The 25,654-nt window shown below is 41.2% G+C and overlaps 3 protein-coding genes across 5 annotated transcripts; 1 reads left to right on the top strand and 2 right to left on the bottom strand.

The window, feature by feature from the left end:
* Nucleotides 1-2,113: 2,113 nt before the first annotated feature.
* On the bottom strand, nucleotides 2,114-8,505 carry elovl4a (ELOVL fatty acid elongase 4a). The gene is made up of 7 exons (XM_056381726.1): nucleotides 8,247-8,505; nucleotides 7,189-7,271; nucleotides 6,326-6,513; nucleotides 5,976-6,056; nucleotides 5,288-5,459; nucleotides 4,542-4,669; nucleotides 2,114-4,376 (listed from the first exon to the last, which is right to left on the bottom strand). The coding sequence occupies exons 2-7, from the start codon at nucleotides 7,253-7,255 to the stop codon at nucleotides 4,053-4,055; spliced, it is 960 nt and encodes a 319-aa protein (XP_056237701.1). The 5' UTR covers nucleotides 7,256-7,271; nucleotides 8,247-8,505; the 3' UTR covers nucleotides 2,114-4,052.
* Nucleotides 8,506-9,387: 882 nt separating this feature from the next.
* Nucleotides 9,388-14,319, top strand: prelid3a (PRELI domain containing 3A). 3 transcript variants are annotated; one of them, XM_056381475.1, is made up of 7 exons: nucleotides 9,388-9,658; nucleotides 10,195-10,363; nucleotides 10,703-10,792; nucleotides 11,065-11,135; nucleotides 11,385-11,487; nucleotides 11,690-11,766; nucleotides 11,919-14,319. In XM_056381475.1, the coding sequence occupies exons 1-6, from the start codon at nucleotides 9,651-9,653 to the stop codon at nucleotides 11,759-11,761; spliced, it is 513 nt and encodes a 170-aa protein (XP_056237450.1). In that variant the 5' UTR covers nucleotides 9,388-9,650; the 3' UTR covers nucleotides 11,762-11,766; nucleotides 11,919-14,319. The 3 variants fall into 3 exon arrangements, with proteins under 3 accessions (XP_056237450.1, XP_056237449.1, XP_056237451.1); XM_056381474.1 differs by having other exon boundaries at nucleotides 9,388-9,760; XM_056381476.1 differs by lacking the exon at nucleotides 11,690-11,766 and having other exon boundaries at nucleotides 9,388-9,760.
* fbxo32 (F-box protein 32) lies at nucleotides 13,803-21,306 on the bottom strand. The gene is made up of 9 exons (XM_056381473.1): nucleotides 21,044-21,306; nucleotides 20,298-20,419; nucleotides 19,903-19,952; nucleotides 19,681-19,773; nucleotides 17,086-17,179; nucleotides 16,303-16,487; nucleotides 15,991-16,173; nucleotides 15,305-15,448; nucleotides 13,803-15,158 (listed from the first exon to the last, which is right to left on the bottom strand). The coding sequence occupies exons 1-9, from the start codon at nucleotides 21,154-21,156 to the stop codon at nucleotides 15,069-15,071; spliced, it is 1,074 nt and encodes a 357-aa protein (XP_056237448.1). The 5' UTR covers nucleotides 21,157-21,306; the 3' UTR covers nucleotides 13,803-15,068.
* Nucleotides 21,307-25,654: the final 4,348 nt, after the last annotated feature.

Here is a 25,654-nt window from a genome sequence, read left to right as displayed (position 1 = left end):
ACGCTACAAAGCTAAGGATGATGAGCAGAAATCTGCCACGTTGTCTATTATAAAAGACATATAAGGGCTTATTGTTTAAAAAGAGCTGCAAGGCATTTGAGTGCCAATGAAAAATCGAAACGTTTGGCCAAAATGTCAGACATGTTTTTGAGATTTATACAGAATACCAACTGTATTCTGCTGCAGATGTTTGAGTCTTATTTCACAGCTTGCAATTCATCAGCAGCAGTAAATCATTTGTCCTGCAGACACCTCCCTCTCAGAGCCTTTCTGCTCTAGACATGCGTCTGTCCACCAGAGGAGACAGTGAGGAGAGGGGTGAGACAGTTGTAAGGATATGGGGCCACCTTCCAAGAGAAAGGTTGTTGATGATGTTACGGTATTCTGTTACCTAGTTGTGAAATTATTGCCCTGGGTTGAGGAATAACACAAACATCATCCATGTAATACCCCTCAGCTGGTGGATGCCTCCCACTCATAAACTCTGCGGGGGGATTGCACACACACACACACACACACACAAATGTGTTTCTCAATCGGTCCACCTATTACACAAGCAAACACACACACATAATTGAAACCTCTACACACTAATCCACCCACTCATACATTCACATAGACACACACACACACATAAGCACTAAAGCCCTGTTTAATAGTTTATTGCGCTTCTGCTGTTTCCCACATGGACCCCAGCTGATTCAAGACGAAGAAGAGGCAGGGGGAGGGGGATGAGTGAGTGGGGGTGGGAGGGGTTTGGGAGGATGACGGGGTATGGGGGTCAGACAGCTGCTGTGTACAGTTACCATGGAAACCTTTGTCTGAACTCGTTAAAATGGGAAGAGAATTCGACAGGGATGAGTAGTGCTATAGATTCAGTTTTGAGAGGTTTTCTTTTTGCATACCAAACAGGTTTCCAGAGATTTACCTTTGGAACAGTTTTTCTTTTGTGTGTGTATCAGACAAGCAACATGTGACAGACATGACCCCACCCTGTACTGGAACCACCCCTCATACTCCTGCACTCTTCCCTTTGGTGCTTATTTGCTATACAAATAGACTGAAGTGGATTTAAAAATGTAACATTGATATTGTTAATTTAGCACTTTTGATAGGCTGACGAAAATGGTGAATTGTAAAGCATAAAAATGAGGTTGAATTGCAACAATACTATGAAAATTTCACACCTAAATCTGTAATTATTCCGATTTTTTAAAGTAGCAATACCACAATGTAAAAAAACTCTCCAATACAAGTAAAAATCCCTTATTTAGGACAAAGTATAGTTGTACGTAACTCTTAGCTAAATGTACTTCAAGTATCAAAAGTAAAAGCTCTAATTATGCGAAATGTCCCTTTTCAGAGTACTGAAATATTATATATGTGTTGTGTTATTTGATTATTACTGCTTGTGTATTAACATGTGAGCAGTGTTTTATAGTTGGTCAAGCTCATTCGAATAACTCTGTATGTAATGAGGTGTTTAATCTATGACAATACATCATGTCATATTGATTGAACATATTCCAGGTATTTTCCAGATAAATGTTGTGGAGTGAAAAGTATAATATTTCCATGTCAGAGTCCAAGTATAAAGTAGCAGAAAAGAAAAACTCAATTAAATTTCTTTTAACTGACTTGGAGCGTTTGAGTAATTATACTTAGTTACTTTCCAACACTGGGTTTCACCCCATTTTACAGATAATGAAAGGCAAAGAAACAGCGTGTGAAGGCCGCCTCATACTTGGCAGTGCCAGGGGGAAATGAGTTTTGATATCAACACAATACCAAACTGATAACCAGGAACTGACCCGAAAACTTCACAGATGTCCATTAAAACCTTTGGATGATAATATTGTTCTCTTTATGTTATAAACCTTGATGAAGCTCTTGAGAAGAGGTCATTTCCATAACTACAGTGTACGGTTCAAATCGTTTGAAACACAGTGAGCTTACTGTATAATAATTACTGTATAATAATAACCACTATGCTCATTTACTAAAATGAGACCATGTTGCCCTCTAGTGTTGGAAACCTACTCTGCACTTCTGTTATCAATAGTGGTCAAGCCACAAATGTCATTCATGTAAAAACACAGTCTTGATCCACAGAGAATGTAAAATAATTTATATCCTTGTTAAGGAGTCATGACATTTATTACAGTATGAAGTATGAAGTTAAATCAAGTGAAAAAGGCAGCCAACATTTGAACAGGCATACAGTTTAATTTAATTTGAAGAGAGTTCGAAGTTATGATACTTAAAAAAAAAAAACAACTCACACACAGAAGCAATGTGGGCGTAGAAATGTCCAAGCTTACAAGCTGGGAACATTCCCAAATGCGCATTGTACAAAATATCACAATGTAATATGTACAACACAAAAAGAACACAAATACACAGACGAGCACTCTCAGCTAGATGGAAACTGGTATTTACATAAAATAAATAGAACAAACCAATAAATAACATCAAAATGCATTGGTTGATGGATGACATAAAGCTGGATTTGCTGTTATAGAGCCGACCATTGATTTATACTCTATATACTACAAGCAGAGCAAAGTTATTCTTCATAGTGGTATAACATACACAGTCACTATAGAGGTTCACCAGCTCTTTTTGTAAAGAATTCATAACCATCTCTAATCTTTTTCAATGCAAATTTTTCCCCTGATAAATTTACATTCAAGCCAGCTCAGGAAATGGATCGAGCCAGAGAACTTAGACACAAAAAAGATATTTGATTGAATATTGGAAGAAAATAGGTTTTGTTAACTTATAATCAAAACTGGCTATAAGCTTGTTCTGAATTCTCCGCAAATACAAAGGGAACCCAGATTCCCACACACCGCTTCTTTGTTCGGCACACAACATTTTCACCAGCGAGTAAGACAAACGACGACATCAGAGAGGATATAAAAAGACAGGTAAACATCTGCAAAGACAAAACTCCACCAGCTTCTCTGTCAAAAGTGGGAGACATTGAGATAATCATCAGATTCATCATTTCTCTGGATAGTATTCATTATATTTCATCACATTACATACAAGTAGGTATATATAAAAGGGGTTATGCTTGCATACAGAAATAGAAAATCTAAATCTTAACCTACTGTGAGCAACAGTTGATGATTATTCCATTTTTAAACAGCGATGAAACAACCTCATCCCGGCCTCAAAGGGTTAGAAATCTATTTTTTCTTTTTCTATGTACATCTTACCTCTGGACACCGATTTATTTTCCTTCTTTAGAATGTAACTGTGCGCTAATGGATGACAGCTCAAAAGTGAGAGTCCTTGACTCTGAATAAATAATAAAAAGAAATGTTCACAAATAAGTGGATAACTGCAGAGGTGTCAGTAGACATGTACAGTAAACTTAAATCTCTTTTATGTAACATCAATAACAGCTTGAAGGAGATGCGGACAAATATGACATGATACTGTACATTATCATCTGTTTTATATCAGTAAAAGTGAACAACAAAAAATAATGAGCTCAAATATAAACTGACATGTTTGTGCATGTGTTATGATGTGTATTCCTGTCTCAGTACAGCAGTGATCTCTAATAATGATGGTACATAATCTTTTTCAAGCAGCTCAGGAGCATTGAGTGTGGCGTTCCCAGCATGCCATACGGGCCTGCTAAACTCTGTGTTTGATGTTTCCTTTTCAGGCTTGCTTTTTAGTCGCTGGAAGTCGCTCTTTTTGAGCCATGTCTTCAGTACTCGGCACCACAATAAAGAGAAGGAATACTAAGTTCTATCCCGTACCAGACACTACTGTATTTTGGGTTATTTGTGATAACGGTCAGCTTAGGCACGACCTTTGACACCTCTCACTAACACAACGATCCTCTCTCAACATAGGCCTGTCTCAGATTGTATCTACAACACTCAGATCATGGCTTAAATAAACACATCACACCTTAACATATCCATTCATCTATATTGTCCTCAAATTAAGTCTTTCATGTTTTTAGCACTAGCAACTGAGAACCCAAAGCAAGGCCCTACCTCACCTCAACCTCTCTCACTCCTCTTCCTCTAATCTCTTTTAGCTCTTCCTTTCCTCTTTCTCCTCCCAGAGTTCTCCTGGGGCTTCTCCTCTTTGCTCCCCATCGCCACTGCTCCATTGGCTGCCTTGCTGAGCCCATTGAGGGTCCCGTTAGAGAGGGCCTTGCCTGCTTTGGAGGAGGAGGAGGCGTCGCGTCTGGGCTGCTGCCGGCGGTAGGTCTGGTAGTAGAAGTTGCCGAAGAGGATGATGAAGGTGATGGCGTAGCAGATGAGGGAGTAGTGCATCCAGTGAGGGAAGTCGCAGTTGACGTAGAGGGACAGGGCCGTGTGGCCGATGGTGACGTGGAACTGAATCTGAGACACGCAGAGAGAAAGTCACATTATGGATCTTTCCATCGTGGTTTCACAGCTTTTCAAGCTCGTGACAGATTCATTACTTCAGTAAGATTAACCTTCCACAGTGTGTTACTGTAAATGTATATACGTGATGGAAAGTTAGCCACAGTGGAAACGTCTTACCATCTGGATGATGGTCAGATACTTCTTCCACCACAGATACTTTTGGATCTTAGGTCCGCAGGAGGCCAGGCCATAATACAGATACATCAAGACATGGATCATTGCATTCATGTGTGCACCAAAGAATGCTGCAAATACAAGAAAATAAAACCAAAGATTAATATTGTCATGCCAACTGTAAAGCTAGAACACACAAATCTCACAAGTCTCAAATCTGTTTGCTCTGAACCTCTTATTCTACTTTTTCCATTAAAAAAACAATAATTCGTAGACATGGCTGGAGGGATGGAAATGTCGGTCAGTGGGCCACCGCTTTGTTCAAGAGGATAAATCCTAATGACTTTTTAACTGGCATCAATGTCTTTACAAAATGTAGCGATGTCCCAACTTTTCATCTAGCATCATCACCAGGTCAAAATCATTCAATTTTGACCAATATCTATAATACTATACTATATTAATTATATTAATATTTATGAACAAATACCTGCTAAATTAATGACACGTCAGCATCAGCTGCAATTTGTGTTTAGTGAAAATTAGTGAAACATGCTAACATGCTAACATTACTACAACTTATGATGCACTTTGGAAAATTGTGTGAATTACAGTAGGCCTATATGTAGGTGATTAGTATTTAATTGGCTGGGAGAATTTTGATTTCAAGATTTTATAATATAGCATTTTATAGACAGCAATAAGCACAAAGCATGGTCTTGACATTCACTGTAGCACAAGCTACTCACACTGTCCCCCTGCCACCCATTTGATGCCGATCCACCAGAGCGTGAACATGGTGCAGTGGTGGTAGACATGCAGGAAGGTAACCTGGTTGAATTTTTTCCTCAGGATAAAGAACACTGTGTCCAGGTACTCGATGCCTTTAGAGATGAAATACCACCACAGAGCTCCCGCCACCTGTCTCAGACAGGACATGATAAAACATGTTAAAGGAGGAGGCAGGAAATAGACACAAACAGGGAAACACAGACAGTTAGAGGAGAGCAGTACTTCATTTGGACTCAATCTAATATAAAGTTGTATCGATTAAACTGAATTCCACACATATTTGCATTTCCTTCATCTAATCTATTCTGCAACATCAAAAGCTCAGGGTCACCTGAGACCAAATGACTCTGTGGTGTGGAACTACGTCATGGAGCAACAGGAAGGAAGGTGTAACTGAACACCCTCCACGAACCCTCCTCCAGCTCGCTGTGTTTCTGATAACAGGACCAGGGTCCAAACGAGTGGAGGGTGATCGTGTTTCTAAAACCACTGAGTGAAACCACAGTGAAGCTTCACTGGCACACTGACAAGGAGTTTCTTATTCATCTGGGTACAGTAGAGCTCTACAGTGAAGTAAGATCACCATCTGTCTGTGAAACATGTTAGTGGAGTTAGGTGCGAGTGTCAGCAGCTCCAAACACTCACCCTGACTTCATTGGGGTCGTCCGAATAGTCCACCGGTTGACAAATGTAACTGTAGCTTGCGGCCCGTGCTGCCATAAACAGCTAGAGGACAAGAGAACGTCTCTATTGAGTGATTGATATAAATGAACAAAGGCAGAGACACAGAGTGAGAGGAGACACAGAGGGGAAGAGAGGTGGAGTGCAGGCAGAAGGCTGAATACACTGTAATAAGTTTAGTCTAAACCCAGGGGGTGAAACTGCGACTGTAACATATTCAGCTGGGCGGATAGTTGCGGTTGGGATAAGATTGACTATACTACTATTTCACACATGCAGCGGGACACACAGCTTATTCCCTAACTACAACTAACCTCTTTAAAGATGAAGAAGTTGAGGAAGACCATGCTGAAGTTGTAGACAATGAGGGTTTTGCGGAGCTGGAAGGGCTCTCTGTTCTTCATGTATTTGGGCCCCAGCCAGAGGAAGAGCAGGTAGGAGGTGCTGATGGCCAGTGTGGGCAGGGGGTTGTCCATCAGAGGCCATTTCTCCACTCGCTTGTCTGTGGAAAACATGTTCTCATAGCGTTACATAACTATTCTTAATGTTTGTATTATATTGCCACAGTGTGGGTTCAGTGCCAGTTTATTTTAAGAGGAGAGCAGGTCAAGCAAGTGTGGAGCAGGAATGCAGATGATGGATTTTGTCCCAAGGTGACCTGTCTGGAGGGCAGTTTGATGCATGTGATACTCTTAAATGTGAATGTCAATTATAGTTCTCCAGTACAGTATTGTTTATTGTCTAGTGCAGTCATCCCCACAGCAGTCTTCATTCATTCACCTTCTGATTCCAGCTCAGTTAAGGCAGAGGTACAGATGAAGGAGAACGACAGGACAAAACACCAATTTAAAAAATCAATATATTGCAATATATTTGAAGTCACTTTATGAGCAGGCACACACACACACACACACACACACACACACACAGACACAAATATATTCTTCAACTATATGGTGCAACTTTGACTCATCCTATCATAAATTCCCACTGAAGCACCATCCTTTACTGACTCATTCTATACTGACGCATTACAGACAACATACCTGTAGATGTATATATGCTGTTTACAAGTGCACACATGAAAATGTGTTTGGTCACTTGTAAAGCAACATATTTGTAAAAGAGATTTCTTACACTGACTCTGACACAGACAGGAAAAAAACAAGAATATTACCTGCAATAGTTAGGGTCCATTTGTAGAACTCTATGGTGTCATTTATTAAATGTGTGACAATCTCCATGGCTGTGGCTGTGGAGCTGAAATCAAAAAGAGAGATGTGAAAACAGAGGCCTTTCAAATATCAGCTTTTGATGGATAAAACTGATTCCACTGAGTCAGAGTGGTGCCATCCTCCAAGAGATCAATAATTCATAATGTAACTCTAACTGTGCTTTTCTCTTTAAGCTGGAATATAATAATAATTTCATTTTGTAAATTATTATGAAATAATTCAACCTTAAATACTGTGAATCGTTAAAGGAAGCAGGAGGCCGGCTCTAAGCCTACAGGAGTGTGTGTACCCATGAGGCCCTGATAGATGGGCTATAGGTTTCATTGCGCACAAAGGCTGGGAGCACCAGCCGGCAGAGCGCATGTGTCAGCAGATTTTTGGCTTCAGCGCGACCACCGGCCGACCTGGCGTTGGCACTTAATAATGAGAGGGATTGCCTCGTGCCCCACTTTTACATTGAAATGGGCCATCTCCTATAGAGCCAGACTGACGCATCGGCTGATAAGTAGCGGAGAGCTCGGTCAGACACACAGTGATTCAATGATCCTAAAAAGATGACGCCCCCCCCACCCCTCTCCCTCTCTCCATCTCCAGCCTGAAGCGGATCAAGCGCTGCTGCAGCATCTGCCATAGCCCTGCACGCGCTCTCCGTACCTATAACCTGCTCTGAGAATAAACCATTCAGAACAGATTAAAATACACATTTAAAATGATGTTGTATATTTAGAGGCTTGGCCTAATATATGTATAATTCAAGCTTTTCACCGTATAACATTTCTGCATTCTGCGGCATGCAGTCCGGCCTTCAAGTAGGCTGCATGCAGTCCTATAACCAATATGATTTTTCAGAACCTCTGAGCTGTTTCCATCTTAGATAAACAAGACGATTACTGTCCACAACAGAGTCGAAATCAAGGCTGCACACAGCAAACACACAGCAGACCATCATACATTGGTCTCGCCCTCTGCTCCGTGCGAATGAAGATGCTTGTTACCTTACCGTGCCGGTGCTTAAAAAAATCCCTCTTTTATGACATTCACTGCAAGGCCATGAAGTGTGCGTTACTCCGCCTTGTAATCAGCTGGTCGCGTTTTCTATGATCTGATTAATTGTTTCGTGTCCACAGTGAAATAAACGGGCTGTTGAGTAGCCTATACGGCGATGGCATGAATTTCCCGTTCAGAGACCTCACTAGCCTCCGCTGCGCGTCCGCTTCAATGATTTTCTCCTCCGATCTCCACAGCACCAGCGTCAAGACGGCCAGAATTCACAATCCACTTCCGGTGAGACTTTCACAATAAAACGTCGACAGTTTTTTTTTTTTATGTCCTTAGGGTAAAAATTTGAAAATATCCTAGAAAATGTTGAATTTCACAGCTACATAATCATAGCCTTCATAATGTAGCCTATATGTTTTGTATTTTTAGTTGCACTTCACGCTTTTATTTGAAATGTTTATTACTGTATATCCTGTCTGATGCTGACTGTCTCTGTGCAGCTTGATGCAGCTCCACTCCTGTAGGTGCCACTTGTCGGGAAAGATGGAAAGATGCTATGCGCATGCGTACAAATGGAGGCAGCAGCTGCAGCAGCAGGTCTACATCAGTTTCGTCAAGTCAGCAGGACGCAACCAGAGTAAGACGGAAAAAGCAGTGGCTTTACCTTCAAAATTAAACTGTCTAACTTTGTCGACAAAAATAACTGTTGGTTGCAGAAAAGTTCCTAGTGGAATTAACACATCAAAAGTGAGTCCGTTTCGCTGTAAAAGAGATACACGATAACATAGTCTATTGCATCACACCGCTGCAAGGTCTTATGATAAAAGTGGCTAATGGATAGTAATGAAGGAAAACTATGAAATGACTGACCAAATGTCAGTGGATTTCTTTATTAGTATTGTGTATTATTAAAGTTATTTTGATCCCCAGCTATTCAAAAGTGTGACTGAAACTATTTGTATTGCACAGGGCAAGCCACTTCTTAATGTTTTTGTAATCGCCTCGTTCTGTATAATGTTTCTAAAACAACATCTGGCAGGATAAAGCTGAGGTGATGTCGATAAAACATAATCCGCTATCATGACGGGTTATCAAAAGAATTTTATTTTGAAATTCCTGACTACAATCCTGTGTCTCACTCCGTCTAACTAGACGCTCGGTGGCTCCGCGGTTGCACCGGCTTCCCTCTTGTCCTTTGCATATACGAGCTATTTGTTATTGCAAACCATAGACCATAAGTTTTCTGTCTCTTAGTCCTGCGACACTGTCGGGTCAGTCAGAGCATTTGGCGCAGTGCTTACGCGAGGTTGAAATAAAGCGTTCCTGGGACTCACTTCACTGATGGTCGTGAGCTTCCATCACAGGCCCTGCTCTCTGATCAGTGCAGCTAGTTCCTCATAAGACAATGGTCCGGTGAGTTATAGTTTCGGACGACGGAGGGGTTTTCAGCGAAAAGGTCAAGATTGTGTTTTGGGGAAAAAAAATGAAGATTTGGAGCACGGAACATGTTTTCAGGTCGGTCACACTGGTCATTATTGTTGCAATGATTGGTAACGCAGGGTGAACTGGTCTGTAGTTGCAGGCTAGGTCGACCTTGTTATCTGAGTTTAAACTGGAGCATAAAACTCTGACGCGTATGACTTTATGATTGTGGCCAATAAATTCCACATATTCTTTATTATGATTCCACCGAGTGATGGTGAGTCACTATGAGCATTTAACACCAGGAGTCAGTGAACTGTCAGGTGTCTTATATCAGTAAACCCCAGAACAAACCCATCAACCAATGTGGTAGAGAAACTCTACAGGGAAGTTTGTTTGCTTGATTAGACCCTGACTTCAACAACCATGTGCACTTCATTTCATAAGGAGATGATGACACCTATAACATCTTTGTCAGTGTATATGTTTCTTTCCATTCATAGTATTTTGTGCTGGTTTGTGTGCAGTTACCCGTGGGAGACAGTGATCAAGGCTGCCATGAGGAAGTACCCCAACCCCATGAACCCTAACGTGGTCGGGGTTGACGTGCTGGACCGCGGCCTGGACGCTGAGGGACGTTTGCACAGCCACAGACTCCTGAGCACAGAGTGGGGCCTACCGGGGATCGTACGAGCGGTCAGTCATCAACACACAGACACACACTTTAGATGTATAGACGTACACATGCATGCATGCTCAGAGGCACACAGGTGCATGTATACATGGAGAAGATAAAGATCTGAGTTTCCAAATGATACTCAAGGGCCTGCAGGCTCCGTGATGAGGCTCCAACAGTTCATTAGTTGAATTAAAAGTAGTCTAACTCCATTCATCTGAAGTGAGCACAGTCAGTGCTGTAGAGACCATCAACAGCTCCTAGAAGTGGCTCCTGTAAAATCAGTTTCATCATGTACACACAGCAAATTATATTCAGGATGATTTCACTGTACATACTGTGTATTATTGTGTTTGCAGATACTAGGGACCAACCATACGCAGACCTATGTGAAGGAACACTCCATAGTCGACCCCGAGGAGAAAAAGATGGAGTTGTGTTCAACAAATGTGAGTTTGCACTGAGCCCATCAGCACTGACTTAACACTGGTTACACAGTGTATTCAGACAGTTTGTGCACACTGCAAAATGAGAATACAGCATAATGTAAAACAGTGTCTTAAAATGTTCATAAACAACTGCACAAGTGTTCAGACTATGAAGTGGATATTTCAGATTAAAAAGAATTTACAGGACCAACATAGTACATTGTAATAGCTATTGCTCCAGTCCTGTTAATAACTGATAAAGGAAGGAAAGCTTAATCTGTTTTGTCTTCCAGATTACTCTCACCAACCTCATATCAGTGGATGAGAGACTTCTTTACAGACCACACCCAGACAACCCTGAGGTGTAAGTACACTGTACAATTTAATTCACTTTGCATTTCATTTCTGAGAGTATTTCTGGCTGTAGTGCGTGCATACTATTACTAGTCTGCATACTTAGTCTATTTTCAGAATGTAACAGTGCACACACCAAAAACAGGAAACAGAATGAGCTAGACATCGTGCTCTTGCAAGTACACAATGTTAAACTGTTTATTAATGTCATACAGTATTCATGTTCCCTCTCTCGTCACCTCCCTCCCTCGCCCCTCAGTACCGTCCTGACCCAGGAGGCCATCATTACAGTCAAGGGAGTCAGTCTAAGCAGTTACCTGGAAGGGATGATGGCCAGGAGAATGTCAGCTAACGCCAGGAAGGTAAGAGAAAATAACAACAGCACATTTCTATTTATACAGTTGTTTCATGTTTTGCATGTAATCTGAATTCTGGTTCAAGCGATAAAGGTATTGCTGATGATTCCTTTGCATGCCATCTAACTGGGACTGTTCCAGGGCCAGTTGTTCACCTGTCTGTGTGTACGGCTCTTCTTTAATCTTCTATCTCTCTGTGAATCTGTAGGGCTGGGATGCTATTGAGTGGATTATTCAGAACTCTGAAAGAGAGAACGTACCTCTCTGTGACATTTACTAACTCTGGTAATTCTTTGCTTTCCTTTGCAACTTTGTCCTCCAGTTTTACCAGATTATTACAAGCATGCTACTTTTCTCACTCTCAAAGCTGCAACAAGAAGTGTTACGTTAGTGTACGTGTCACACGATGCTCAGCGCTCATATGTTTGCCACCACAGGGCTGCAGTTCCACGGTCTCGACGACTTTCCCCGGCTACACCTCATAAACCACCGGGGAACTTCAGCATCTCGGGATCCTCTGCAGTTGGGACTTGAACTGTGAGGGAGGTGATGTGGATTTTCACCCCCACAGCCTCCCTCTCTCACCTCTAGACTTCATGCACTGGAAGCTCAGACAGACGGTGAAATGTTGCCAAAGCTGAATGGTTAAAAGGAGCGAAAGCGTGTTATAGTCGAATTTGAAGGCTCATTAACCCATTAACAGTTCTAATTAAGGCATTGTGTTGAACATACTCTCCTGCTGAATCGCCACATGGTTTTATCATGTCATTTATGAGCATACCAAACTCCACTGGTTTGAATATTATATTACAACTCCACATATACTTTGATCTCATGTCATAGCTTCAGTTTAAAAAGATACTCAAGGAAGGATGCAAGAGGGAGACACGCACAATCTTTTGAAAACAATATGATATGCAACAAACTTCATAACTTTATTTTTCCTGATGTAATTCATCTGTAATGTCACACACTGGAGACTCCAATACTAGCAGTTAAGGTCAGAGTTGATACTGGTGCTTATTATGTGTTTCAAGAGGCACAAACTGTAGATGATATGTTTGCATGATAGTAGTACAAAAGGAAGGGGGGGTGGTATTAAAGAAAAATGGGCAGTGTGGTAGCTAGTTAGCCAGGCAGCTAGCTCTAATTATCTAAAAAGAAATTATATTGTTTATATCAGAAAAAAGATGGGAATGTACCATTAATATTGCCTTGTGTTTTTGCTGTCAAAGCATCAATACACCGGCACCTTTTTGATGTAAAATTGATAGGTAGTATCGCCTTAAGCCAGCAGATTGGTAATTGGACTAATGAGGAAGATGAAGATGCCAGTGTAGTAAAATCATGGATGGACTCTCTCTGTGGGCAGAATTACCTATTCGTACGGCCTTAAATCGATGCCTGTGTATTATTGCTTTGGCAGTGTTATGTCTATGCCAGTCCTACGCATCATGCTTCCTAATGTCGAACTATTGCGTAACACTACCTGTTTGCCCCTGAGGAGCAGGCCAGTACTGTACTCAATGCTGCAGTGGAAGATGCACACCTTGACTTACGTGCTAATTCATTTTTCTTGGTCAAAATGAATAATATTTACATAATATTTGTATAAATATTATTTATTTAAATACATTGCATAACAAGCAGTGAATCATTACATTGTTTATATTGTCAGTGTCATGTAAAAATGTTTCATTTGCTTTTTAAATTCTGTTTTAACTTCAACTGTTGTCCTACTGCAACAATTAAAACAATTGTTTGAGAAAATTTCATTTTAGAAATTGATGACGTGAACACTGTTTGTTGTTGTTCACTGTCTAATAACCCTTGTGTTATTATACAGCAGGCCTGCTTAATTAAGACTAATATCCCAGGGTCCTTTTAGTGAAAAGACACTGGAGAGATCTGCTTGCTCTCATAGTTACTTAGTGCCTTCAGCATTTCCCCAACCATTGTTCGAGTAGGCTGAGATGCTTTCCTGTTAAGAATTCCCTTTGTTTTTTTTTGAGTCTCAGCTCAATCTTTCATCATCTAAGTGTAGTTTCATTTTTCTGCTCCAGTAAGAAACACTCAGGTGTGAATAGTGATGGAAACTCAGAGGCAGAGAAAACATCATCTCTCACAGACAGTTTGTTGTCCTGATGATGCGAGGCACCTTTTTTCTAAATTGTTTAATCACTACGTTGCAGTTCATCATTTGTCCAGCAGAGAGCACACATTTGCTGTTAGCAACAGGAGAACAAAAGGGCTGTTCCCGTTCACCTCCAGCAGGAGGCCCATTTGAGTTGAGCTGAGAAAAATCTAATTAAGGCTACATGTATGGTTATTTTTGTTTATTTATTCAACAGAACATAAACAAAACGCATTGCATAGCATGTACATCATTCCTCACTGTCTAAGCAGTGATAGTGGAAAATCTGGGTCACACTGCCTTTCTTCAAACCCAATAGTGCAAGCTGAGCCACTTGCCAGAATCTCAATAAATAAATACAAAAACACAATCAGTTGTGTGTTTAAAAAAAAAAAAAAGTCATGCAGGAGGCTACAGAAAAATACGATGTTTCAGACTTTGGTACCAGAGCCTCAGATCTTAAATACCACTCTTGGTGATGATGTTAAAAAAAAAAACAAAAAAAAAAAACAAAAAGAAAACAGCATCAGGATCTGAAAATATTACAAACAAGGATTAAGCTGTACCAGTTTCAAGTTTCACAATAAGGCACACACCATTGTAATAGTGGCTGTGATTACAATCTTTGGTAATACTGCACTCAGGTGCTGTTGCTGTTGCAGCCGCAGCAGAACACGAACACACAATTAATAAAAAAAACAAAACATATCAAATCCATATAAAAGTGAAAAAGAACAAAACAAAATAGAAAACATATCGTGGTGTGTTAACATATCAAAGAATCATCACTCAGTCTTATGATTAATTACCGACTCCCTTTCCTACATTCATTATCTCCTAGGTAGTGCAGCAAATCAAGATTTTCTCCTCTCATCCCAGTGCCAAACTGAATATTACTGCTAATCTCATCTGAACGTCAAACACACTGTCATACCCCATGTGAGCAGGCTTTGTAATGTCATACTGAACAAATCACAATTTTAAACAAATCAAATCATCTTCCTATTTCTCGTGTTGAAAATAACAGTTACAAGGTTTGAAAACCAGAAATCAAATCTAATTTTCCAAATTGGGAAAAACAAGTGCACGCAGCTAAGGTAAAAATAAAAAGTGTTAATTTGGAGGTGTCTTTTCAAAAACCACATTAAACTAAGACTAAACTCTGACAGCTGAGTGTTCCCTTTCTCCTCTGCTCTCTCCTACATCAACAACACAACGGCTCCAACATCTCTTTTTCTCTCTGTCACATTCACTCGCTTTCAACAGTGAAACCTGCCAGCAGCCTGTGTACTCTTCCAAAAGAATCCTGATTGCATAATTGTCCCGCTGAGCCCCCCTCCAGTCAAACCTCGACTAAATATACATCCAAAAATTGATTGTGCCATAAACAAAAACAACATTGTACACTTCTATGTACAGTATGTACAGTCAGTTCATCTGGATTTGCGTGGAATCAGAAGTTGAAAAGGTTGATAAAGTCTTGAGGGGAGAGGGACATGGTGCAACTTTCGGGGTTGTTGGCTGTGCAGGGATGGTTTGTGTCCTGCAAAAACAGAGAAAGAAACACAACCGTCGATATTAAAGTCTAGTGTTTTTCCTTTTTATCTTCAGCTTTACAAACAGTGACATTTTACTTTCATATCCACTTTGATCAAGTGCAAAATGAAAGAGACAAAAAACATATACTACCTTCCAGAAAAGGATGTGGCAGTGTGTGCAGAAGTGCAGGGTGTCACTGTATTGTTCTCTGTGAGGATAGCAGCGGCTCAGCTTAAAGTACATCTTCTTCCACTCCAGGTGACCTTTATCTGACACTATCAGGCGCTTTCGGATCTGAAGAAGAGGAAAACAGACTTTAAGACATGACCCAAACACAGAGAAATACTTTGAAATATCCACTTTAATGTCAGCTTTCTTCAGAATTTCTTTTGCACCACATTTGCTACTCCACAAACACAGATTTTGGTAGCCTTAATGGATGGACCGGTAGGAAACTTTATTGTAACCTACTTTACCTTATAGATTGAGACCGTCTCACTCACTGATCAAATGCATGCTTTCTCACATGGTGAAAAGTTACTGCAGTGTGAGTATGCACCCCCCCCCCCCCCCCCCGCAGCCCCCTGTTTTCCAGTAGCAAGTCAAGTTTATCAGAGATGCTTGACCTCCTTGCAGAGAGATTTTAATGGCATGTATGTCAAGAAGATGACTCTTTTATTTTAACTGTCTCAGGTATCAAGTAGTTCAGCTGAAGCAGTGACATGGTTGAGGACAACTAACCTCTGTGTGTGTGTGTGTGTGTGTGTGTGTGTGTGTGTGTGTGCAATATTCTCATTCTATACATGCTTAGAGATTACCCATTCATTTCTACATGCCTGTCTGTCTGTGAAGTGGTACTGGCAGAGCCTTTTCCACAGCAGCCGGTCCTCAGAGAGGGCGCCCAGATCGGGACACACTTGGCCCAGGCTGACCAGGTCCCTGCCGTCCGACAGACGCTGCATGATGTTGAGCTGCAGGCTTGCGGGCAGGTCAGTGAGGGTCATGCCTGTGGATGTGGGCTGCAGGAAACAGGAGGTGGAATATAAATGAAATTATATTTTAACGCTTTCTTTAAATCCCTAAAATTTGACAAAATTTGAGCACTTTTGAGTTCAGCTCGTGGTCCTGCATTTTGGGTACAGCCCTACCCTGTTGATCTGGATGCTGTCCAGCTGCTGCTGCCACTGCAGGATGTTCTCCATGCGGTGCACCCAGATGTTGATGTTCCCCACCAGGACAGACTTGCCCATGTCCTGAACGAGACCACACAGCGAGACGTACAGCGCTTGCAGCAGCTCTTTGATGGGACGGACGTTCTGCTGGTCAACGAGGACTGTAGGAGGAAATCAGAAGCTATTCATTGAGCTCAAATCATTACTTCCAATTATGACCAAAAGTGAGGTCTTAAACCCTCCGAGTGTCACAGAAAGATTAGTAACAAACAGGCCAACAGCCAAACAGTAAAATATTTATTGTGAATCATCAAAAATCATAATGTTAAACTAAATGTTTTGGAATTGCTGTTCTCTCCTCGTGAGATGATCATAATATTTGGCCAACAGGTTCCATAACGCCACCTAAACAACCTGAATCTGTGTTTATCAGAGGGAACATTTAGTTTACACTGTGGCTTACAGAGGGATCTGGTGACTGTCAGTGTTTTTCTCTGTGCCATTAGAGCACTAGATTCACTCCTCTGCCTTCTTTAGATGTTGTCAGGGCTCATTTCCTCACCTACTGGTGCAAACAACAAAGCAGGAAGGTTTCATGTTTGCTCTACATGTGTTTTTGTTTATAACCATTACAAAGAAAGAGTCTAATATACCTGAACTGACCAAAAAAGAAAATGAAATAGATTCAGGGGTGAATTGTTTGTTTGAACTCTGAGGCAAACTAGTTGAGTGACTTGAGAGAAGAGCGACAGGTCTCACCTTTCTGTACCACCCTCTCCAGAATATTCATGTAATTTTTCTGCGCCACTCCGCTGAGCGAGGGGAGCTGGGACGTGGCGATAAGCTCCAGAAGCTGGAGCAGAGAAAGAAAACAGACAGAAAGAAAGAAATACAACATAAATTTTCATCCTGTCAGCTGCTGAGACTCTCTGTTCCATTGCCTCATTACTTAATGTTTGTTATGCTGCATTCTTACAAAGGCACTTGCGCTCCTAACAATAAATGCTGTCTAGAACAAATTTGGAGCGGTTCCACCTGGTCTTTACTCTCAACTGAAGCTGGATCCAACAACATTCTTGCCTCTGATATTTCTTGATCAGAGTCTCGTCAGGGGTAAGAAGCGACTGGAAAGGTGTTGGAAAGCAGCCCAGGCCGTCAACAACATCAGCCTCCACAAACAAGCTTTTAATCATTTGACTCCTGATACTCCTGTCATGTGAATTAGCTGAATCATTTGACACGAGAGTGTGTGCACTTGTGTGTCCATGCAAACAAGCTCGTGTGTTTACGTGTATGTCTGCGCGCTTGTTGCCACTGGCTAGCCGACAAACGGCGGGTTCGAGGGTGGCATGTCTGGCATGTAACAGATGCTGTGACATCATGGAGAAACTCAACTCTGACTGAAGCTCCTGACCTTTGTCATCATACCAACATCAACATATTGGGGTGCTTTTAGGTAAACTATGAAATGCAACTTCATTACTACAAATGGCACCTACTGCAAGCAGCATTCAGCCATATCCTAAATAAAACGGTGATGAGTTTGAGGATCTTAATAATACCCAGCTTTGGAATAAATTACTTCTCTCCCACATCCTCTACCTCCCAGTCCGTTTTTACCAACTTTAAGCTTCTTTTCTCCCTCCTGGCTCCCGTTTTTCATTCTTTCCAGCTCCGTTCCTAAAAGCTAATCCCATGCCCTGCTTCTTTTAGCAGCTCATCAAGTGCTCCTCTCTTTGTAGAGCAGCCGGGCAGAACAATGTGCATTTCCGTATCTACTTTTAGCCCCCGCTGTTCGCTAAACTGCACTCCATAGCTTGGCACCGCGGCTCACACTTTTTTTCCACAAACACACAGACAGTATTGGAAGATAAGATGGCCCCTGCTAAAACAAGTTCACTTTAAAGGTTTCTGTCTCCTTGAAATAACCTCCATTTGTCTGCTCCAAGAAAGCGAGAGAGGACCACTTGTTGTCTCTTTGTGGAAGAACCTGATCTGTGTAACGGAGACAGAGTTAAACGAACCTACAAATAACATCAGACACAACCAGTGAAGAGCAGGGACCTAGGACACCATGTCCAGACCAGACGCTAATGTTACACAGCCATATTGTTCTTTGGTCTTAGCACACTACACTGCACTTGTTAGCTGGGGCCTGCAATGAAAGGGTAATCCAAAACTCCAACAGAGGCTCTAGCAAATGGCGAACTACATGTGGAAAGTTAAAGTGAAAAGAGATTAAAAAGTTTGATCACTTGTAGAATATCAGATTGTTTTGCATTCTGATATCTCAGGAACTTGATATACTAAACCTGTGTTTATGGGTTCATGGCTGTACATAAAAACAACAAAACACTCATAAAACATGATCCGCTGTAATCTCACTGTCCTGCCAAAATGGAAAGTTACCTCGTCTCCTCCTGACCAAGCCTGAACTGGTTTCTCATCCCACAACATTCATTAAGTTCGCACTTCAATAGGAAAGCAGGAAAGTGAGACAGACTAGGAGACAACACAAAAGGAAGAAGCTTAAGTCTGGCAGAGGCAAGTCTGTCTATGTTTGTGTTTTGGGGTCTAAATCACCTGACAACCACCGGGTCTGGTTTCATAAACCCGTCAGGTGGTCGCACCTCACCGCACAACTGTCACCCCTACTCAACCCCCCTGACTGCCAACCCCCCCCCCCCCCATCCTCACCTCCAACAGTACAGGAGGACATGGGCACACGCAGCTCACATGGGAGCACATGTGGGAGAGCCGGTGTTCAGTATATAGATCAGTATAATGCAGTGACATTTTGATGTGCAAGGTAAAAGCTCTGAATTTAAACTGAATCATTTTCTATTGACATCCCATAATGTAATTACATCACTCTTAATGATATCATGATCAAGGATTATGACACATCTCCCCTTGAGTGGACATTTTTCGTCACGTTATTTGGCATCCCAAGTGAAAATGCTACATACAATGTGAAATTTGAAAACTCAGTGCATCCGTTTTACACTGCAGACATAGAGTTTATAAAATTCTTAAACTAGTAAAGTGGTATATAGGAATTTGTCTTCAATACAGGATTGGTTTAGGGATGCCAAATGGCTTTAGCAACCCTCTTACAGAAAAATGTTATGCTATCACAGTTTTAGTCTACCACAAGCACATACATACACTCCCTGGGTCAGTATCATTACCACTGAGAGACCCTTGTCTGCACAGCATTGATAAGAGTGAAGCAGAAGCCTACACACCCTCTTAACCTTAACCCTTCTGTGCCACTGACAAAAACATCCATTTAAAACCCACACAGGCAGACAAACACAGAGACTGGAAGAAAAGGAAGGGATAAGGACTCACTCTCACGATGTAATTAAATCTCCTTGTATCCTTGATGGCGCTGCAGAAATCTAAGCGGTTGAAGGCCTCTCCCAGTGTACAATATCCATGGCGCTGGGAGAATTTAATTATCAAGGTATTAGATAGCGATCTGAAGCGCGAGTATAGAGTTTTCTCTGCATGTTTACATTAGCAAAGATGATATGAAAAGTTGATGTGAAACTAAATGAGTTTGTTTGTTACCTCCTTGGTGCTTCCTTTATGAACATAAATCCACTTTTCCCTGTGGAAATCTGGGAGAAAGCAGAATGTTTATATTAGTGGCCTGCCCTCATTAAGCAGCTCATGAGCACTGTGACAAATACACGCAGACATCACAAATAAGATACCACTCCAGACTGAGTGCAGTTATCAAAAATGAATTTATGAAATGATAATTAATAATAAACCTTATTATTAGGAAGTGCTCCCCTCGTGAATGTTACATAACATCCTCATGAGTCTCTCCTGCTAATATTCCTGATCCAGAACCCAACTTTGGTATATTATCAAATGATTTATAAACCCACACACTAAGTGTTATCCTTAGTATATTTATAGAAAAAGTCAGACTGTGTGTCTCTTCGAGTGTGACTCACAGGGGACCTTGGTGTTGTTGTTCATTAGGTCTTTCTTCCTCTTCTTGGCAGCCATGTCGTAGCTGAGAGAAAGCAGCAAGTTCTCCTTGTTGAAACATTCCTCCTGCTCGGCTTTGCAGAAGCTGAAAAAACACAAGGACACATATTTCATTAAAAGGCACCATTTGCCCACTTCATCTCAGTACACAGTGCAGACTTTATGTCCAGCTTTTTCAGTTACATGAGCCGCATTCTTCCGCATAGACAACACTCACTAGCATCAAAACAAAGGTACCATCAATATTTCTAACTGTATCTGTTATACATGTGTTTTATCTGCAACCTTAGGCCATGTTACTCTGTGTGTGTGTGTGTGTGTGTGTGTGTGTGTGTGTGTGCAATCATTATGTAAAGTAGTACTCACTCAACAGACGTTTGTTAATCCACTCACTTGTTGTGAGGTTATTAATAGCTCAGTGATTAGCCTGGAAAAGGAACATGGCCCCAAGTAAAAACAAAGACACTGGGCTCAGTGAGATGGAAAAAACATGAAGGTGCCGGCCTGCTGTCTGTCTGTCTGTCTGTCTGTCCCCCCTGCCTTTGTTCATAATGCTGTTTGGACTTTCTTCAAAGTATCTCCCCCTCCTTCATCCCTCCATCTTTCTCTAACTAAAGAAGTGATGGCGCATCCAACTGTTGCGCAATTTCAAAAAGTGTTGTTTTGGAGAAACAGAGCCATATGTCAGGAGTTGTTTAATAAGACCAACCTCTCCACGGAGACGTTGTTGTTTCTGTCGTCTGTTGTTGTCTTTTTCCATCCCTCCTCGGTTTTAACCCAACTCTGACCCGGTGACCTCCAGTCCTGTCCGAGGAACGGCATCCTCACTCGATGTCGTGGAGTTAAATAAATCTAAAAAAAATATCAGGAAATAGTCCCTGCTTGGGTTACTGTGTATCCCTTCTTGAAAACGCTCTGGGCTGGACGTGTTTCTGCTCTACTGTTGTCATTGCGCAGCTCTTCTTATATCTTCTAACTCAGAACCCGGAAATACATGAGGTCCGCCCACTTTGGAAACTTCCCTGCAACACGTGGCTTTGTTTATCAACTGAAGCGTTGCAAAATGTGCTGGAGAGGAGCGCAGAGGTAACAAAACTTCAAGTCATGGAAAAACGCAGGGACAGAAGACACCGAGGAAATTAATTCTGAAGGGGTGTGACATGATAACCCCGTTAGGAAAGCACGTGTTTCAAAGTTAAAAAGCTTGGAGGGCAGTTATGTAACTGTCTCTACTGTGACCAGTGATGGAAAGTACACTTACTCAAGTACTGTACTTCACTTTGAGGTACCTGTACTTTACTTGAGTATTTCCAATCATGATACTCACTAATACTACTGAATACTACTACTATGAATACTCCACTACATTCCACAGGGAAATTGTACTTCACCACATTTATTTAACAGCTGTACTCATGGAAAAAGGTATCAGACAATGTCCCCTTGCCACAGACATGCCCCACCTCTTCCACATTCCCCAACAACAAAACTCACAAATTCAGAGACACACAAAAAGGATTAATCTAACATCTCTTGGTTCTGGTGTTGTTCCTCTGTGCTTGTTTTGCATACTCTTGTGATGATTTTGTACCTCTTTTTACTCATTAAGCATCTCTCTCCAGTTGATTTGTATGTTTTTAGTTATTTTGTGTCTCTTTCTGGTTGTTTTCTGTCTCTTTGTACTTGTTTTGTATGTCTTTGTGTTTGTTTTGTGTATCTTTGTAGTTGTTTCCTGTCTCTCTGAACTCATTCTGCATCTCTTTGTAGTTGTTTTGCATCTGTTCTGTCATTTTGAGTCTCTTTATAGTCATCTTGTGAATCTTTGTGGTTATTTTGCATCTCTTTTGATTGACTTTCCAACAAGTAATAAACAAGGCTCAGGCCAGAAATATATGATTAACATATTAAATTTGATGCATTATTATAGACTAAAGGCCCTGTATGCTCACACAGGTGTTATGTGGCTGATAAGACCTGTCCAGTTTTGATTTGTTCATGGCATGCAGTATGCTAATAAGAATGATAAAGTTGTAGCTTGTCCTACAACATAACTAACAACAGAGCCCCTGAAGTCCCATTGTTATTTTTAATCTTGTGCACACAAGATTTAAAATTTTTTTTTTTACTTTTGATACTTTAAATTGATTTAGCATGTAAAACGTATGTACTGTTTGCAGACACTTTAATTGTAACTAAATATTTTTACTTTATGGTTCTGCTACTTTTATTTAAGTAAAGGATCTGATTATTGAATACTTTCACCACTGACAATGTCAGTCCTGAGTAATGATCAGTCTTACACATTCTTACAGACCCCATTCACGACACCACAGTTTGAAAACCTCCGGGGTATAATAACACTGTGTCTCACTACAGCTTTTAATGGCTAATGCACTGATGTTGATACAAGTAATTACTGTTCAGGAAGTATTTTGCTCAGGCTTATCAGTAATGGCTTTATGTGGCTGTAAATAAAAAGGAAGAAAACATTATAGTGTCACAGTAACGTGGCTGTAAAGTCCCTGATTCTCAGTCACTCCTGGTATTATAAATAGATGAAGTTGCCCTTTGGATTCCTCCAGAGTATTGGGTTGCATTGTGGATTGTGTGGGAGTATACATGTGTGAACTTGCAGGAGGGGGTTTACCATTGTATTGCAGTTTTCCCAAAACAGCACCGTCTGATCTGTGAAGACTGGTTGAGGGTATTTTGTTTATTTTGGGCCGTGCCATTAAAGATAATGTGTAACTAAGTCTATCCAGGGCACTGGGTCACCTCTCATCAGCTTAATTAAACACATGACATATTTACACACTCGTCTGTGAGGCTTTTGTGAATCAGGTGCAAGGTTTATATCTGTGTGTTTATGGCGCTAATAGCCTTCCTCATGTCAGTTAACCTTGTGCTTTCACAGGCAGGAAGCTCGCTGAAAAATAAAATGTTTTCACGTCCATTGTTGTAGTGAAAGCGCAGGAGGAGTTGTATATTGAATTTGTCATCAGCATACAGTAACAACAGTAACAAAAGGATCAATGAGGAAGTGCTGTAGTCATTTAAAGTACAGGCCCGCCTGATCACTGAAGTGTAAAAGGCTGAAGTTCACTTCCTAAAAACCCTGCAGCATGAAAAACACTGTGTATTCATTCTCAGTAAAATGCCATAGCAGTGGGTATGCATGTGTGTGTGTGTGTGTGTGTGTGTGTGTGTGTGTGTGTGTGTGTCTGTGTGTGTGTGTGTGTGTGTGTCCATATCCATGTGAGTGAATGAGTGTTTGCTTACATGTTTGTCTGCAGGAGGAGGGAAAAAGAGAGAGTGTTTTTTTTTCTGGGTCCTCATAATTCAGGACACACCATACAATCTGCAAAACATGTCAGCAGCAGCACATGGTGCACAACGAGTGTACGCTTCTTCCAAGAACCAGCGGGCCAGTGTTGCAGCTCAGCTAGCGCTTGTGTTGGGACACATCCTGTGAGAGTAGCATGACCAGGGTTGCTGATGTGGCTTATGTGGTTTTTGTGCTGCACACTGATGTTTACAAACTACCCTGTAATGCTAGAAGTTTAACTTATTGTTGACAATATCTCTATTGATTCCTCTTCTCCTGTTGTTCAGTTCACCTAGTTGCCCTTTTTGTGACATTCACAAAGAATGAGACAAGTAGAAAAAATGGTTCTCACTCAGAAAAAACATATTTCAGTCTCAGTTATCATTGAAACATTAATGCATTGCTCATTACAGGTTCAGTCACTGAAGCTTTTGAAACAGGTGCATCTGTGGTTTTCATGTCTGAGGTTTTTATGCTACACCCAGATATATGCAAAAGGTCACAGAGCTCTACACACAGTCCATTTGTCACAATCTGTCAACAAGACGTCATACGAGAATATTAAAAGCACATTAGGAAGATGTATTTTGACTAGGTATATTGATCATGACTGATAATTGCTGCCACTGCAGAAGTGACTCACACTGAAATAGTTCAGCAGTTCCGTGTTTAACCACATAGAGCCACAGTGATGTGAGTAAAAAGAGGAACCTGGAGACTAAAAAAATGTATTATTGTGTGAACTGCAGGGGGTATACAGTAATGTGTGTGTGTGTGTGTGTGTGTGTGTGTGTGTGTGTGTGTGTGTGTGTGTGTGTGTGTGTGTGTGTGTGTTGGGAGTCACTGAAGTCGAATTAAATCTATTTCTAGAGCAGGCCAAACTGCAGGATGACATGGAAAGTCCCTGTAAGTGTTTGGTCAGTTGGTGGCTGACTGACTGAGAAGGAAGCTATGACCTCAGGCTCTAAGGAGTTTTGGTTTGGTTTATTCACTGAATCATAAACAATGAAGAGCTCTGCTCTGGTTGGTGTTGCTCTAGCTTGTTTTTAGCTATGCTAACCACATGGATCTAGGGGGACAAAGTTGGTCTGTTGGTCAATCAACCACTTTGATCCAAACTGAAATATCTCAACTACTGGATGGATTGCCATGAACTTTTGTAACTGTCAAAGCTTTTAATTATCATTTGAAATATCTTTTTAATATCTACTTGAATGGATTGGAGCCCCTGTTTTCTAATCAGCCTAAACTCTAGCATACTTTGTGTTTATTTCTGAGTACAAAATCTCACATGAGACATGGCTGTAGATACTTGCCTAGTTTGGATTTCCATAAACATTGAGTATCAATATACACAATCTGTATATTTCCAAAATATAAATCTCTCCCACATGTATGTCAATATTTTTGAGCCAAATAGATGCATGAGACATCAAATTAGAACAAGTTAAAAGGTTGTCAGTGAATAATCTGTCTGCCTTTCGACTCTGTCAGTCATCCCTGTTTTTGTTGTGATGTTTTGACTCGCTGTGACAGCTGGTCAGTCCTGCTCGACCCTCCAAAAACCTTAATGACAAACACACACACTCTCACAGTCACACACGTACACCTGTTGCTGTTCCTCCTGGATGAGTTTCATCACTCGCTCAGATTCTCTGTTGTGAAACCCTGCTCATGAGTTTCTCGCTCTCTAGTCGTCTCTCACATCTGCCAGCTTGCGCAGCAACCGGCCGGGGCACATGCCTCACGTGGTGTAGCGTTTGCCCTCTTGTTTGTTTCTCAAAATAGCATCAGATCACCTATACACTATAGCTTTTCCAGTCCTCCAGCCTTTTCTCGCCACACTCCACCCACTGTCCTCTAGTCTCCATTCGCTGGCATTGAATAAGTGAAACATCTGACCCAGTGACTTCTGGTTTCAGAGAAATGCCCATAGGTTCCTGTGTAATATCTCCTGGTCACATTATGTTTACTCCACCCGAAACGGCTGACATT

The sequence above is a fragment of the Seriola aureovittata genome, chromosome 7 (genome assembly GCF_021018895.1).
Source record: "Seriola aureovittata isolate HTS-2021-v1 ecotype China chromosome 7, ASM2101889v1, whole genome shotgun sequence".
NCBI classification, from domain to species: domain Eukaryota; kingdom Metazoa; phylum Chordata; class Actinopteri; order Carangiformes; family Carangidae; genus Seriola; species Seriola aureovittata.
This window is presented reverse-complemented; position numbering and strand designations above follow the sequence as displayed.

What these genes read in the sequence shown, in the direction of transcription:
- elovl4a (XM_056381726.1), bottom strand. Translation starts at nt 7,255, where the DNA reads ATGGAGATTGTCACACATTTAATAAATGACACCATAGAGTTCTACAAA. An exon ending in ACGACCCCAATGAAGTCAGG is followed by an intron (nt 5,460 to 5,975) that starts GTGAGTGTTTGG and finishes TGTCTGAGACAG; the next exon opens with GTGGCGGGAGCTCTGTGGTG. An exon ending in ATCTGACCATCATCCAGATG is followed by an intron (nt 4,377 to 4,541) that starts GTAAGACGTTTC and finishes TGCGTGTCTCAG; the next exon opens with ATTCAGTTCCACGTCACCAT.
- prelid3a (XM_056381474.1), top strand. Translation starts at nt 9,729, where the DNA reads ATGAAGATTTGGAGCACGGAACATGTTTTCAG. An exon ending in AGCACGGAACATGTTTTCAG is followed by an intron (nt 9,761 to 10,194) that starts GTCGGTCACACT and finishes GTTTGTGTGCAG; the next exon opens with TTACCCGTGGGAGACAGTGA. An exon ending in TACCGGGGATCGTACGAGCG is followed by an intron (nt 10,364 to 10,702) that starts GTCAGTCATCAA and finishes TTGTGTTTGCAG; the next exon opens with ATACTAGGGACCAACCATAC.
- fbxo32 (XM_056381473.1), bottom strand. Translation starts at nt 21,156, where the DNA reads ATGCCGTTCCTCGGACAGGACTGGAGGTCACCGGGTCAGAGTTGGGTT. An exon ending in ATAAAGGAAGCACCAAGGAG is followed by an intron (nt 19,774 to 19,902) that starts GTAACAAACAAA and finishes AAATTCTCCCAG; the next exon opens with CGCCATGGATATTGTACACT. An exon ending in ACAGCATCCAGATCAACAGG is followed by an intron (nt 16,174 to 16,302) that starts GTAGGGCTGTAC and finishes TGTTTCCTGCAG; the next exon opens with CCCACATCCACAGGCATGAC.